This window comes from Gadus macrocephalus, chromosome 15 (assembly GCF_031168955.1).
Source record: "Gadus macrocephalus chromosome 15, ASM3116895v1".
Taxonomy (NCBI): Eukaryota; Metazoa; Chordata; class Actinopteri; order Gadiformes; family Gadidae; genus Gadus; species Gadus macrocephalus.
In genome coordinates, this window is record NC_082396.1 from 4,668,962 (window position 1) to 4,686,002 (window position 17,041).

General features: G+C 51.2%; 1 protein-coding gene across 2 annotated transcripts in view; it reads right to left on the reverse strand.

The window, feature by feature from the left end:
* Nucleotides 1-17,041, reverse strand: part of sptlc3 (serine palmitoyltransferase, long chain base subunit 3) — a 290,563-nt gene that overhangs the window by 268,322 nt on the left and 5,200 nt on the right. For both annotated transcript variants that reach the window (XM_060073353.1, XM_060073352.1), the window contains exons 4-9: nucleotides 16,798-16,946; nucleotides 12,716-12,840; nucleotides 10,383-10,476; nucleotides 8,467-8,572; nucleotides 5,695-5,914; nucleotides 1,240-1,366 (exon numbers count right to left, since the gene is read on the reverse strand). In XM_060073353.1, coding sequence (XP_059929336.1) covers nucleotides 1,240-1,366; nucleotides 5,695-5,914; nucleotides 8,467-8,572; nucleotides 10,383-10,476; nucleotides 12,716-12,840; nucleotides 16,798-16,946 — 821 coding nt within the window. The remainder of the gene's footprint in view (nucleotides 1-1,239; nucleotides 1,367-5,694; nucleotides 5,915-8,466; nucleotides 8,573-10,382; nucleotides 10,477-12,715; nucleotides 12,841-16,797; nucleotides 16,947-17,041) is intronic.

Below are 17,041 nucleotides of genomic sequence, written 5' to 3' on the forward strand. Positions count from 1 at the left end.
AGGACAGTAATCTATCTCTGACCAGGTGACCCCAGCTGTCGGTGCAGACGTCCATACCCTATCCTCTTGCGCCGCCTCAATCGATACTCTTCTGAGGGCTTCCACCCAGCTTACGTAAGCCATCCCAAGCATGTGTATGTTTGCGCGATGCCAAACCGTTCCCATGGTCTGAAATCCGAGGCTTTGTCCAAACCAGCAGGGAAGCTAAAAGAGACGCCTCGCTTTGGACTTAAAACAAAAAGGATCCTTATAACACTAAGGAGCCTTATAATACAACAGAGCCTTATATAATGAAGGGGCCTTACATAACACAAGCCTTTTAACAAGAAAGAGCCTTAAAAAACGAAGGAGCCTTATATAATGAATTATAACACAAGCCTTATAACACGAAGGATCCTTATAACACAACAGCCCATATATATTACCAAGGAGCATAACACAAGCCTTTTTTTAAATAAAAGAAAGATTACAATTTAAAAGGGGAACCTCTACCACAGCGTTGCAACGTCAGCCCGCTAACGACCACCTGGCTGCAGGGGTGTCTGAGCGTCTTCGACGAGAGGCTCCTCAACGATCGCACGGCCCCCCATGTGAAACTGATTTCCCCCGCAGAGAGGTCATGTGTGAGCCCGGGCCTGGACGCTCTTCCCTCCCTTCCTCCCGGGCCGCAGACACCCCTCTCCCGGTAATAGCTAGCACATTTCCCTTGTCCATCGCTCTCAGCTCAGAGCCTAATACTAACACAAACAAAGACAATAGCGCCAAGCTAGTCCGGTCACGGGGAAATGTTTCAGAAAATTTGAGATCATTTATTTGTTCAGGTGTATATTTTCTTTTCTATGGGATTTGGTGTGTGTGTGTGTGTGTGTGTGTGTGTGTGTGTGTGTGTGTGTGTGTGTGTGTGTGTGTGTGTGTGTGTGTGTGTGTGTGTGTGTGTGTGTGCATGCAAGTGTTTGTATGTATGTGTGTGTGTGTGTGTGCATGCAAGTGTTTGTATGTATGTACAGTATGCATGCATATGTGCATATACGTGTGCGTGTATGCGTGTTAAGGCGTGTGTGTGCGCATGTGTGCGTGCGGGGTGTATATTTATGTGTGTGCGTGTGTGTATATATATGTGTATGTATGCAGGGGGGGGGTCAATAAACAGAGTTTCATGGAAGGAGGCGAGCGAGGAGGTGGAGATCGATGACCGAGATACGGACGTTTAAGGAGACGGGAAAACCACTGGCTGCTCACCCACTGTGTTCCCGTCTACTCCCATGATGCACTTCATGGCCCGGACGATCTGCTCCACCACGGGGGGGCACATGGCCGTGGCGTAGACAGCGCTGTGGGAGTGGCTCCGAAGGTAGTTCACCAGCTCCTGTGGGGTGGGGGGGGGGGGGGGGGAAGAAGGACCGAGAGGTCAGGATAACACGGACGCCATGGTCATACGGCCAAACGCTGGACGGATGTTTTCATTTTGAGAGATAGCGTGAACGTTTTTGAGCGGCGTTCGAAGTGTCGAAGCCACACCGGTGAGTTATTACACAGACACTTCTTTCAACAAAGCAATAGAGAGGTAAGGCTGGAGGTAACCAGCAGAGCAATCAGTCAATATTGGATCAGCAAAAAACAGGATGAAAGCAAAAACATTCTGCACTCGTCAAGTTGCTAAAACACACAGACGACTTCCTTGTTTACAAGTCATCCGTCATAAGCAGAAGTCGAGTGTGACAGCGTAAACGCAAATAAACCCGTTCTCTGCGTGCAGTCCGTTTCACATCCTCGCTGTGTTCCATCAATGCGGGTGACACTTGGCACCGCCCCAGTTTGACTGCGACAGTCACAGGTGAGGGAAGGGGTGGCCATGCACCTGTCCTCTCAAACCACTAGAGAGAGCTCACGTACAGCCCGCACCTGTGTGCGAATCAATTAGCGTCCCAGCGGCCCCGTCTCCGTCACAACCCTCCCGTCTGCCGCCTCAGGCTGTTTGGCCGCGTAATACGGTGAGAGAGAGAGGTACGGAGAGACGGAGAGAGAGGGACTGAGAGAGAGAGGGACAGAGAGAGAGGGACAGAGAGAGAGAGGGACAGAGAGAGAGGGGCAGAGAGAGAGAGAGAGAGAGAGAGGGACAGAGAGAGGGACAGAGAGAGAGGGACAGAGAGAGGGACAGAGAGAGGGACAGAGAGAGAGGGACAGAGAGAGAGAGGGACAGAGAGAGAGAGGGACAGAGAGAGAGAGAGAGAGAGAGAGAGAGAGAGAGAGGGGCAGAGAGAGAGGGACTGAGAGGGAGGTGGAGGGACAGAGAGAGAGAGAGACTGAGAGGGACAGAGAGAGGGACTGAGAGAGGGACTGAGAGAGGGACAGAGACAGAGACGGAGAGACAGAGAGATAGACAGAGAGACAGAGAGAGAGGGACTGAGAGAGGGACAGAGAGAGAGAGGTGGAGGGACAGAGAGAGAGGGACAGAGAGGGACAGAGAGAGGGACTGAGAGAGAGGGACAGAGAGAGAGGGACAGAGAGAAAGGGACAGAGAGGGAGGACAGAGAGAAAGGGACAGAGAGGGAGGCGGAGGGACAGAGAGAGAGGGACAGAGAGAGGGACAGAGAGAGAGGCGGAGAAAGGGACAGAGAGAGAGGGACTGAGAGAGGGACAGAGAGAAGGAAAGAGAAAGGGACAGAGAGAGGGAGAGAGAAAGGGACGAGAGAGGGAGAGAGAGGGAGAGAGAGCTACACTGTGTTCCGAGTCCGGAACGCTCATTATCCCTAAATGTCAGCACCAGATTAATTCTCGTGGAGGAGATGCAAGGGAATTGGACTGATTTTCTCATTGGCCCAGCGGCTGGTGTGTACATTTCTGTGTGAACGTGTGTGCATTCACACATTGAGTGTGGATGTGCGTGATTGAGGGTACCTATGTGTGTGCATGTGTGTGAGTGTGATTGAGGCTGTGTGTGATTGAAGGTGTCTGTGTGTGTGTGTGTGAGAGATTGAGTGTGTGAATGTGATTGAGGGAGTCTGTCTCGCGTGTGTGTGTGTGTGTGTGTGTGTGTGTGTGTGTGTGTGTGTGTGTGTGTGTGTGTGTGTGTGTGTGTGTGTGTGTGTGTGTGTGTGTGTTTTTGTCTGAATGGTAATGAGGAGGTTGGTGCAGGCTTGGAGCTGCAAGTGTGTGTAAGTATGCGTGTGTGTGTTAGTGTGGGGTGGTGGTGTATGGTGGGTGATGAGTTGTAGTCAGAGATGCTGTCTGGACATTTCCACCATCATCTGTCTCTATTGGGAGACTGAGGTCGTCTCTCACAAACGGCTGTGTGTGTGTGTGTGTGTGTGTTTATGTGTATAGTTGTGTGTGTGTAGTCATGTGTATATTTGTGTGTGTATGTGTGTTTGTATGTGTGTGTATTCATATGTATATTTGTGTTACTGAGTGCATGTATCTGCGTGTGTGTCTATGTGCGAGTATGTTTTAATTTGTGTGCTTGTGTGTGTATTTACGTGTGTGTGTGCGTGCGTGCATATACATACACATGCATGCGTGTGCGCGCGCGTGCGTGTGCGTGTGCGTGTGCGTGTGCGTGTGTGTGGGAGGAGCCCTGAACCAGGACATCTGGTTCCGCTCAGGGGCCCCGTGGGGCCGTTTGTGCGACCAGGAGAAGGCCGTTAAGGGAACACGTCCGAAAGCCTCCCCACATCTGGGGGGCGGGGGGCGATGGGAGCGACAGCGCCCTGTGAGTCTTACTCTAAACGCTCCGATGACGCTGGGGCACTGAACACGGCCGCAACGCCGCAGCGCGGCAGGAGCACGTCCGTCAAGGAGGCACGCTGCACGCCGCACGTCACAGGCGCACACGTACGGACACACACACACACACACACACACACACACACACACACACACACACACACACAGTCAAGATGTCAGGGCCACCTCGATATACGGGCAGAGTTAACGACCCAGGGCTCCATGTGAAGTTGAGGTGAATTCTAAGAGGCTTCGGAGTCTATTCATTAGCCAACTTATTCTTAGAGCCCGCTCATAAAAGATCCATAATATGACTGTTTTCCAGCACACCCATCTGCGCGCACTCTTTCTCTCGGTCAACCTGAATCCACTTAATGGAGGATTAGGGAGGATGATGGTGGGAAGGGGGGAGGGGGTGGGGGGGGGGTGGGGGGGGACTTCACCCTCACCACAACAACAAATAAGTCGGAAAACTAAAAGGCGTTCGCTTCTCCCTTCCCTTCCCCTTCAACCTCCTCCGAGCAAAAGCGCTTGTTTACAGCCGACAGCTGTCAACGGAGGCAGCGGCGCGCTCGTTCCTACTTCAAACATCGTCACGCTCGTTAAAGGCGAGGCCGTTAAGAGAACGCCGTTCTTCGCCGCACGGTTCCGACGGCGGGCCACAAGAAGGGGCTGGACCTCGGCCAGAGTCACCTTCTTATTACAGCGGGGGGCGGGCGGGGGGGGGAGGAGGAGGGAGGGGGAGGAGGAGGGAGGGGGAGGAGGAGGGAGGAAGCAGGAAGAACAGAGCGACCCGCTGTGGAACTTAAATTCAAACAGTGCACGGGGGCCACTTCCTCTGTTGCTTTCTAATCAACGGCCGCAATCCCTGATGTGGTTTGAGTGCACGCTTGTTTTTTTGGGGGTTTTATACTTTAACCGCGTCGGAATAGAATCACAAAAGGCTTTACGGATACGGAGATTGGGGGGGCACGGGGGGAAGGGGGAGGGACGCAGATCTGAGGACATTTGCTGGACATGTGAGCGCTCGGTCTGTGGTGGCCGTGCGCGATCGTTTACGGGTCGGGTCCTGGTAGAACTCCGTTCACACATACACAGCCAGACGTGACATTTCCCCCGGTGGGGCAGACGTTGCAAAGAGGGGGCTGAACGCCAGCGCGCGTTCAGGATTCAGGAGTCAACCTGAATCCACTTAATGGAGGATTTGGGCGAAAAAGTGCCTGTGACTCGACACCGTGGTAATTGTTATCAAAATCCCATCAGACGTTAATCGAGACTGACTGGGGAAGTGTGTTTTCGCCCCGGATCTACGACACTGCGGAATAACGTCCTGGTCGGTTCACCTGAGGTACCAAGGCAGAGGAGGAGGGTAGGTAAAATTAGCTCTGACTCAATATTCAATGTTTCCCCCGTGATTGTGAAAACATGTGTTTTGACGCAGTGAACAGCTGTTCCACCTGTGTTGTCCTTAGATCGAATTTGCCGGGGGTCAAGGATTTAGAAACAGCATTTTATATAAGCTCACAGGAAATCTGTCTCTCATGAAAAGATTTACATTTAGGGCCTTCTCCAGATGCTTTTATCCAAAGCGACTTACAACGGTTTACACACACATTCACACACCGACGGCGTTGTCAACCGTGCAAGGGGACAGCCGACTCGTCGGTAGAAGTCGGGGTTAGGTCTCTTGCTCAGGGACACCTCGCCACTGAGCTAGGAGGAGCCGGGGATCGAACTAGCAACCTTCCCGCTCTACCGCCTGAGCAAAGCCGACCCTGATGGCCCGAAAAGAAGGCGGGCGAAGATGCAAACTGTGGCCTTTTTTTTTTTATCCCGGCTGTCATCCCCAGACACCCTTCTCACGCAAGGGAGGCCGCCTAAGTCCCGGCGTCGAACGAATCCATTGACCATCAGATTTAAAAGGTGAAGAAGACAAAGAGAGGAGAGCGGTATCGACGCGTCATCGGATACCTTGTTCCCGGCGATGTAGCCCCCGGCCGCCCCGAAGCTCTTGGTGAAGGTGCCCATCATGACGTCCACGTCGGCGGGGTTGAGCCGGAACAGCTCCGTCACGCCGCGCCCCGTGGGCCCCACCGCCCCGATGCTGTGGGCCTCGTCCAGGTACAGGTACGCCTTGTACTTCTTCTTCAGGGCCACGATCTCTGGGAGCCGCGCCACCGAGCCCTCCATACTACAGGGAGAGAGAGAGAGAGAGAGAGAGAGAGAGAGAGAGAGAGAGAGAGGCAGAGTGAGTGAGTGAGTGAGTGAGTGAGTGAGTGAGTGAGTGAGTGAGTGAGTGAGTGAGCGAGCGAGCGTAATGGGCGGGGACTAGGATTAGGATGAGGTTCACTCAGAGTCTAAAGGTTCTGGTTTCGATCCCCAATGTCCACAGTCTACCCATCGGCATCTTTGCGTTCTTAACCTGCTCATCATCAGGCAGATGCATCAGGCATCACCTGTGAAAGAGATGCCTGACCTCAGTGAGACTCCGGGAATAAATAAGCGCCCGCTAAAATGATTGACCCGCCTCTGAATTCACTGCCAAAAGCTTTCGATCCCAGCGTCGACTGAACGACTCAATAAAACACCCAGCAGTAGGGTCTGAAATACAGCTGAATAAACCGAACTGAATAAAAACAACAGGGTCAAGCTTCACTTTAGGACATCTGCCAGCACGTAGCAGTCAGCTGACACGATCTGACCAATGGTTTCGAACGCCAGCCGGCGTAATCCTGTTTCCCCCTCAAATCTTCCTGAGGGGTACGCAGCAGCCCTGCCGCTGCCCAGGCAGACAGGCCCTCCTCCTCCTCCTCCTCCTCCTCCTCCTGCTGCTCCTCATTGGACATGTTCCCTTTTAAGGCTACAACTTGACATCACGGGGGGGGAGTTGAGCCAGGCCCCGCCCCCCTCCTCCACCACCTCCCCGTCCACCACCACCACCACAAACAAAACCCTCTGTACTCAAACTGACAGCAGATGGAGTTTCTCCGAGACTCATGTGGACATCAAAAGAGGGACCAGGAAGAAAGCGAAACCATGCTGCGCATTTTATCCAGACCTTTTGATGTACCCCGGGAGCTAATAAGACAGAGTGCATTAGTGCCCCCCCGAAACCATGTCCACGTGCACACCCCAACACACACACACGCACACACACACGCACGCGCACACCCCCCCCAACACACACTCACACAAACATACACATGCACCCACACACACACATGCACATGAACACACACACACACTCACGCACACCCAAACTCCTCTGACGGGCAAGATAGTGTGTGAAAGGCCTGGTGTTAACCATGTGTTCCATGTCAGCAGCGAGTTTGACGTCTTTGTTTGAAACGACATTACACTACTGCCGTTTCATCGGCTAAGGACGGGAGGAGGGAGGGAAGTCGAGGGAACGCAGGTGGGGAGGAAGTAAGGAAGGACAGAGGTAAAGAAGGGAGGACTAAAGGAAGGGAGAAAGGAAGGAAGTTGAAGGAAGTTGAGGGAACGCAGGGGGAAAAGGATGGAAGGAAGCGAGGAGATAGTGGGTAGTTGGCTCAGCAGTGTAGAGGAGTCAATCTTCGTGCCTTCGTTTGGCCTTGATTTGAAGCTAATGAGCAGATGGAGCTCATCTCTGCCAGGAGGGTAACACAATACCCCCCACGCACGCACGCACACACACACACACACACACACACACACACACACACACACACACACACACACACACACACACACACACACACACACACACACACACACACACACACACACACACACACACACACACACACACACACCTCACAGGCTCTCACTCACACAAGCACATGCATTGTATGTATCCAGGGATGCACACACACAGACACACACACACACACACACACACACACACACACGTACACACTTCCATTTACACGTGTGGCTCTCTGCACGAGGCAAACAGCTGCATTAGAAGCCATTACAGGGCCCGATAAACACATTGCTCCACAGAGCTCCACTCAGGTTACAAATGAAGCGCTCCACCTGAAAAGGCCTCTGAGATTAATGAGACTGCTGGCAGATCTCGCTAAATAAGAGGCCCAGGAGGCTCGCTTCAGGCGGACGCTGGATGCCGCGCTAGCTTTGTGTTTTGTTTCAAAGTGTTGGACTGCTCAGAGTCCATGAAAAAAAAAAAAAGCTGAAAACGGTCTAACTTTTGTTGCAACACAGGGAAGAATCATGTGGCGAGGCGTTTCGTCATCCAATGAAACATCTCCGAAGGTGGTCTCTCGGCCCCGCATGCGCTCGGATGACCTTTTAACTCATCAGGAGAGAACCTAAATGCCACCACGCACACATAGGGATTTTTGGGGGGGGATTTACAGTGTACTCAATTTCCGCACCATCTATCTGATATTCCCTTGCTCTAATTGTGAACAACCGTTTTCTATTTAGAGTTAAGAACTAATAGTACCTTATTATTGTTGTAGAAGGGACTCAAACACATGTGGCTTTGTGCATGTGTGTGGGATAGGGTGTGTGTGTGTGTGTGTGTGTGTGTGTGTGTGTGTGTGTGTGTGTGTGTGTGTGTGTGTGTGTGTGTGCTTTAGTGTGTGCAAGTGTTAGTGTGCGCGTGTGTTCACACACGAGTATGCACGTGTGTTTGAGTATACGCATGTGTGAATGTGCACGTGTGTGTGTGCACGTGAGTGTGGATGTTTGAATGTATGTGTGTGTGAGTGTGTGCACGTGTAGGTCGCTGCGGCTGACCTGTAGATGCCCTCCACCATGATGAGGATCTTCCTCCAGGGCCGATGGGTCCGAGGCTGTCCCGAGCACACCGCATCCCTCAGCATCTTCTCTAGACTGTGCATGTCTGACACACACACACACACACACACACACACACACACACACACACACACACACACACACACACACACACACACACACACACACACACACACACACACACACACACACACACACACACACTTATTGGCATACAAAACCCCAAAGACATCATATGTCTGATATCTGCAAACTTCTCTTATCGGAAAACATAAAGTAAAAGCAAACATTAAAAGGTAAACAAAGACTAGCATTCGATTTATTGGGCTAACTAAGTAAACAAGTCCCTACTGTGTCTGCTGGGAACACCTTTAACAAACGAGCACACAGGATATAGCTTTGCCTTATTCTTAAATTCAAAACCTGCAGACTTTCAGCTGACAAATTGTCCCCAAATCACAGCCGGTGATGGGAGTATGAAATCAACAATAAGGTTAGTAAATTAACTCATTACGGCACAGCTATTGAGATGAACTACTGTTATCTAACGTTGACATTCGATGTAGGGGTTTTGCGACCAGCAGATGGCAGTGTTGAACAGCTGTCGATCACCGGGAGCAATCAACGTCCACGCAAAACAGAAGGCATGTCTTTGTGTTGGAAGGCATGTCATATATGTGAGGTATGCAAAGCCTGTGCTTGTGAAATATAAATCACCATTCCAATTATCTCTGTGTATTCTGTCAAATGGATATTGTTATCGTGTTTTCAACAGAGGTTAATTGAAAAGGCCACATCAAATTATACACATCACACCATATAATTGTGATTGCCGCCGGTATATCGAAATATCTAAATTATAGTGTGCATGCGGATAACTAGATGTGTATCCAGATACACAAAACATTCTGGTTTCATGTGTTAAAAAAACAAAAACATCTTCTGTGTCTGTACACGGCACACAGAGGAGGAGAGGGCAGAGGGCAACCGAGACTCCATCAGGTTTCGTAGCATAGCAGACGTATGTGTTGGATTGACACACCATACGGGCCCCAGAGGGGGGGGGGGGGTTCAGCCTGTTTATTTGTACTAGGATTGATTATCTCCTCTTCTCTGCGAGGCATTCTTCTCTAAAGGACGAGCCCAACCAGTCTGCCCGCTGCTGACGGATTCCAACGGGTGTCAAACGCAGGTGTCAGAACTGTAGCCTCGAGCCCTCCATTTCAAAACCACCCACCAGGGAGAGGGAAACCCCACTTCGATGGAAAAAAGGGGAAATAACCCTTCCGGCGATAAACGTTGTACTGGCATGGTTTGGATGAAGGAACATCATTTTTTCGGCTACAGAGAGGGCCTTTTAGGGGTGATAAGAGAGACGGAGACGTGGTGGAGGGCACACAGTAGTGTCGACCGAACCCAGCAGAAGAGTGTGTTCGGCTAGCTGGGGCAGGTTAGGGGAGGAGGGCTGGTTTCTCTCGGCCGGGTGTGGCCCATGAGGGGTGCGGGGGGGAGGGGGGGGGGGGGGGGGGGGACAGCTCACCCCAAACCGATTCGGCCTGTACCTGTCAGCCCCTACATGCTGCTGCTGCAGGTGGACGAGGAGGAGGAAGAAGAGGAACACCTTCCCTTCCCCCCCCCCCCCCCACCTCCTCGCAGTGAGAACAAAGCCTATTTTGACTGTTTAAGTGAAAAAAAAAAATCGAAATCCTCACTTATGCTTAAGTGGTCTCCCCAGCTCTGTGGCCTTCTGTGAGGAACGGCGCGGCGACATACCTGGCGTCGTCCCAGCACCAACGGAGCCAGTGCCGTGGGTGAAAACGTAAACACGCGCAGACGCAGACGCCCCCCCCTCCGAAACCGAACAAACAAGTCAACCAGAAAGACGGCGTACTTACTGTTGTGCTTGAACACCCGGATGGTGGCTCCCGACAGACGGGCCCCCAGGATGAGGGAGGTGTGGTTCAGCTCGTCGCTGAGTATCAAACAGCCCTGCGGAGCCGGCACACAACACACACAGATAATGCTAAGGTGCCCTAGCGCCTTTCAAGTATTACATTCAGAGAGCCAAGGCGCCTCTTTATGGACAGCGCTCCGCGCAGCAAGACGTGTGTGTGTGTGTGTTTCAGTGTGTGTGTGTGTGGGTTTCGGTGTGTGTGTGTGTGTGTGTGTGTGTGTGTGTGTGTGTGTGTGTGTGTGTGTGTGTGTGTGTGTGTGTGTGTGTTTCGGTGTGTGTGTGTGTGTTTCAGTGTGTGTGTCTCCATCAATAACGGAGAATGTGTGATGTGAAATGATGTATAATTACGAAGTACATCATTTTAATAGACTTCTAAACGGTCTTCCAGCATAATTAGTTTCCTTAAACGCACACTATATAACAGGTTTCTTTTTGTAAAGCGATGGCTTCCATTATAAATAAAGCGAGTATATGAACAATAACTCGCCTCCGTTCAATTCAAACCTTTATAGACAAGGGCGGTTCCAACGCTATTTGGTTTGGTACGGCCAGTGGCAGGGGAGCGCTTGTTTCGGAGCGGGGGCCTGAAGCACATTAGAAATCAAACCCTACTATAGTCGGGAGACCCAAAAACGAACGTTTGCCTGAACATACAAAAGAGGCAAATGTTCATTTTGTGGGCTGTTTTTTGTTTTCCCCTCGCGCTCCCATGGCGGGCGGAAAGGGGGTGGGGGGGGGGGGGGGGGGGGGGAGCCTTTGAGCGTTCGTCTCTGTAGTCCTCAGAGTGTCCTCCTCCGGGTTCTCTCTCGGCGCGCCAGTCATGCGACACGGCGCAGCGCGACGCAGCATCTAACAAACCAATTACCTGACACCAGGCTCACATCCCTTTGAACCCACCTTTTTATCCCGTAACCGAAAAACGCCTGCAGAGGAAATAAATGGCGGTAAAAAAAAAAAAAAAGGTGCAAAAACAAAACAAAAAAGTAAAAGCGTTTAAACGATTTGACACGGCGGAAAGTCGACAGCCGACGTCGTTACTCTGACAGCCGTGGATGTGTTAAAGTGCGAGGGCGGCGTGCACGTGTCTGGGAGCCGCGGCTCGCGGCGTGTCATTGGCTGATCGGCTCTCGGTTGGTCCCGCGGTCGCAACAGGTGAGGTCCTGGCCCCGCCTCCCATTAGCCCTGGCTCCTCCCATTAGCCCTGGCTCCTCCCATTAGCCCTGGCTCCTCCCATTAGCCTTGGCTCCTCGCAGCGGCCCTCTCACTCTGCTCCTCAGAGGCCGGCCAGGTGACGTCCTGGCCCCACCCAGGAGCCATGGCTCCTCCCATTAGCCCTGGCTCCTCCCACTAGCCATGGCTCCTCCCATTAGCCCACACTCCGCCTCTCACTCTTGCTCCTCAGAGGCCGGTGGGAGACGGCTCAGGCCTCTACCAGCCGCTCCGTCTGTCATCTATAAACTGGAAGTGACAGCGTTTCCTCACAACCAGTCATCCACCAGATAACTATCGGGAGTCGGGGAGAGGGGGCATGATGCTCTATCAGCCCCCTTAGGACCCCCCCCTCCCCTCCCATCCAGTCTAATCAGTGGCAGCCGTCCGTCGGGGTGTGTGTGTGTGTCTGTGTCTGTGTCTTTGTGTGTGTGTGTGTGTGTGTGTGTGTGTGTGTGTGTGTGTCTGTGTCTGTGTCTGTGTCTGTGTCTTTGTGTGTGTGTGTGTGTGTGTGTGTGTGTGTGTGTGTGTGTGTGTGTGTGTGTGTGTGTGTGTGTGTGTGTGTGTGTGTGTGTGTGTGTGTGTGTTGCCCGTGGTAACCCCGTCGTGTTGTGGCTGAGCCACCGTGCCTCGCGGGCGAGGTCTGCTTAATCATACCCCGCAGTGACGTCTTTGACAATGCCTGCATCTACAATCCCCCCCGACCCCGCCACCCCCACCCTCACCCTCACCCTCACCCCCCACCACCAACCCCCCCCCCCCCCCCCCCTGCTGGGAAGCCTCAAGGGCTTCCTGGTCCTGGGCCCTGTAATGATTAATTATCGTTGTAATTAACGAGCTCGGACAGGGAGCTGTCACCGGACGGACATCTGGCATTGGTCCGTTTCGTGGCGTCCGTGATGCGTCACACGCGTGACGGACACGACGGGAAGGGGGCAGAAGGCGGGTTTGTTCGGTGTGTGTGTGTGTGTGTGTGTGTTTGTGTGTGTGTGTGAGAAAGTGAAAGTGCGGCTAAACACACACACACCCCTCGGTGTTATAAACAGTGTTACGGACGCTGCGTACCTTGCTAACGAGCGCCGGGATGTTCATGGAGTTGGTGGCGAAGCCCATGCCGAAGGTCATGGCAGACTCAACGCCCAGGAAGTCGGCCACCAGGCGCTCCAGCTCTTCGTGGCTGCTGAGGTTCCCTGAGAGGGGGGGGACATGAGGGGGTCAGTGGGGCCCAACGGCGGGAGAGCAACGCTGCTGTACCTGGGGATCTGTCGGTCAGTCGATCTGTTTCAAAGTACTGAAGAGAAAGGCCCGAGACTCAAAAGGGTTGAATCTTAAAAGACTGTGGAGCCAATCGATAATCTATAATGGTCGTTTAGGTTATCTTTTATTTCAGCAGTAAAAGGAGATCTATTAGTAAAGCTCTTATTTCAGGCTGATACATCAGATCCTGTGTGATGGGGAAGTGGTCTCATCGAAAGTATTTGCGACTCAAGCAGGCACAGATGCAAATACTAATATTTGTCAAAAAAAACAGTGCCTTTTTTTTTTATAACTAATCAGTGATTATTTTCAAAAAAGAGCGCTTAGGGCGCTCTTAAACCTGTCATAGTCCGATGACGGTGATAAAGAATTTAATTGTGGTGTGAGGCGCCAAGGGGTAAACAAACGGGCCATGGCTCGGATGTTATTTTTTAATATCCATCTCCTTCAGGCACTGGTAAATTACCAAGCCCTCCAAGCATGACTTCTGTGCGTCGCTTTGGTCTATCGGTTGGAAATGGGGACCTCCCATTGAAGCCGTTTCTCCTTTCACATCCACTTCTGATAAGTTATGAAGAAGAACCAGTTCCCTAAAAGGTCAAAGTAGATATGACGGTGTGTATTTACATTTCACCATTAATGTAGCCTTGAGCATTTCATAAACGGTTTGGGAATCAGCCATCGCTCCAATCACCTCCTGTTACACCTCCAGGCCAACTGAATCACCCCCGATCATTAAACCGTGTGGGGTTTCCCTCCGTAACGACCCACTCTGTTGGCTTTAAAAACAGGAACACACAACCGCCTGCAGACGGGGCTGGCTCTAACACCCCCCCCTCCCCCCCTGCGGAGTCGGGGTCTCTGGTGGTGAGTGAGGGGCCATCGGGTATTGAGCACTTGTGTATCAAAGCTAAACACACCCAAACTCTCCCCCCCCCCTTTACGGTGTTCCCCAAATTCGGGTGCATTCCATCAGGCTTCACGCCAGGCCCCTAATCGATTCATACATTTCCCGAACCACTCAAGAGCACCGTGGCCCCGGCCGGCCGGCACAGCCTTTCTAATCAGTCTGCATTGGCATTCGGCCCCCCTAGATAGAGCACTTTCCTCAGCAGTGCGTTAGCAGTGCCTGGCCCACTTTATTGATATGCTAACCCCATACTGTGTGGCGGCGGCTGCTGCTGCTGCTGCTGCTGCTGCTGCTGCTGCTGCTCCGGTGATCACGGCCCGGCCCGCCCAGGTATCACCCAGTCAAGTCCGTGTTCGACCTCCTTTTTCCCTCCATCTTTCATCGGCTTCCGGTTCCCCCCCCTATAACCCAGCAAATAATCACACTGCATTGCAACCCCTGATCCCACTCTTGTAATTAGCTATCTGGATTGATTACTCTGTCACTTATTTCCCGGGGCAAAACTTCAAGGCCTGTTTTTGTGGATTGCATGAAAGGTTGGACAGCAATCAGGTGGAAAAAGCCATGGGCTTATTGCTGGCGGTATGGCTCGGAGCCGTAAAGTGTCAACACTCTTCCGTGACTCGTCATTGGTTGAGTGTTTTTGTTTTTGAATGTCCTAAATTTAACACCAGATGCACGGCGAGAAGTTAATCATTTGCATGATGACATAAACCCAGAGTAGGAAAGAGGAAAAGCCAGACACGCTCTTTGACAACCTGGTACCAAAGTGTCACTCTCGCTTTGTGGCTGCTCATTGCTTCCGTTCGTTATCGATTTGATATTGGTGATCTGATATGCATCTGAAGGCAAAGATGGTTTTGGTTCGTAAGCTAGCACACACACAATACACCACCGAAGCAAACATTCAAAAAGACGCAACAGACGGACAGAGGGACAGAACCCACTGTGGAGAAACGTGTAAAAAGGCTCCGCTGATACGATCACACAATGTTGATATGTAGCGTATGGTTATGAGATATAATTGGCGGTCACTGACGAGCGATAAGAATCGACTCCAGCCCCATCTCCATCGGGTCCATCTCTATGAGGCCTCGTCTATATGCTAATCCATTGGCAGCAGAGACATGCAAGAACAACTCCAAACATCTTATGATTAATCTCCCCCAAAAAGCAGCACGGGGAATCCATGTTTCCAACTACAGCTTTGTGTTTTTTGCTAATCAAAACAGAGCCAGAACTCTCTCTTTTCTGTCCATGTATATTCTGCACTCTATACTTATTGTATCCAATACAATACAATAAGCACTGCCGTGGTGATCACAGAGGAGAACAGAGGTGACCCCAAACGGTGAACAGAGCAGTAAGTGGATGGTGATGACATGTTTCTGGGGGTGGAGGAGGGAGGGGGGGTTTGGGGGGGGGGTAAGACCTGACCTTTCACTTCATGGATGATAATTGCCGTTAACTTGCCCACACAGAAAACATAACAAAACAATCGAGAAAAAAAAAAGAAGCAATGCAATTTTTTATGGCCGGGTGTCCAGTAAAACCGAGAAGCTGATGACTCAGCTGATGCAGCCTGGGATCTTTCATGATTGCTAACACACCTGCTTAATAGGGTGTCATAGGAGAGGGGGCCCTCTCTGCCTTAAACCTTTGAGCAAGTTAAACGTAAAAGCCACAACCGACTGATTGCAAAGAGAGGAACCGAAAAGGAACAATATTCATCAACCCCAAATGAATGATTAATACGCTGTACTTTCTGTGTGTGTATGTATATCTATCTATCTATCTATCTATATATATATATATATTATCTGTGTGTGTGTGTGTGTGTGTGTGTGTGTGTGTGTGTGTGTGTGTGTGTGTGTGTGTGTGTGTGTGGTGGTTGGGATGTGTGGGGGGATGTGTGTGTGAGCGGGTGTGGTACGCTTGCACCCTTGCACTCTGCCACACATAGATATGACTTGAAAAAAAAAGGCTTTGTGGTCAGCCTCCAAGGCCTCTGTGTAAAGCTCTGCAGAGACTCACTCCTCGTGAGCCTCGCTGATGTGATCACACCCCCTTGACACGCAACACACACACACACACACACAGCTTTGTGTTACTCATTCAAAGCAATGAATAGCTAAATACTTCCCGTTCGTATATTTAAAAAGAACAGCAATGTGGCCTCGTCACACACACACACACACACACACACACACACACACACACACACACACACACACACACACACACACACACACACACACACACACACACACACACACACACACACACACAAAGTGGTGAGTTTTAACCTGTGAATGCAAAGCTGAGAGCTTTTCCACAGACTACCCTTGAGCAGCGAGCAGTGGGCTGCTGGCGTGCCACTGACCTTCAGGTGAGATCATGGTGCGGTTAAGGGACTCCCAGACCCAGGAGGCCACCCAGGGAAAACGCCATTGTAGAAACAATAAATGAATAAAAGTGTACAACAAGACATCGATTCCACACTCCAAAGATGTCTTGGGTCACATCGCTATTTTTATGTGTAGGATGTTATGTTTAATGCTATGTTTCACGGAAATACCTTCTTCACAGTAATCCAGGCGGACGGGAGTGGAATGAGGCAGGCGTGCGGCCAAACTTTACATAATGTAACCAAAGTGAATAATGCATGTAACGACGGAGCCATGGAAGATTAAAGATTCGCCCATTATGATTCATCCGAACGATGATAAATAAAAAAAAAAGACACCTCGGTGGAGACGTTTTTCTTTGGCACGTCGTAGTCGTTAATGTGACGTAAGAGGTATTCTTGTGTCACGCCTCGCACAATTCAAGCGCACACGTTCCGTTTTCTAGAGAAAAGCTAATAAGCCGGGTACCGACGGACCGAAGAATGGTAGAAATATACGATATATCAGGAACCTGTTTTTCAACAGCTTGGAACAGAACTCGATCCGCAGGCTGGTCAGTTCACCGGACTCACCCACTTCCTGCCGCGAGCTGCAGACGCCCACCCCATACTGGAGAGTCTTGTCCGCCACCGTCTTGAGGAAGTCCTCGTTGTTCTCCGCGAAGCCGAGGTAATTGTAGGAGCCCATGTTGATCACGTTCTCTATCGTCTTCCCTGTAAGCCTGCCAAAAAAAATGTAACTTTATTAATCATTCTTTACCCCCCATTGATGTTAACTGTTTTTCTACATTCCTCGAGTCCTATTTAACGCATATCA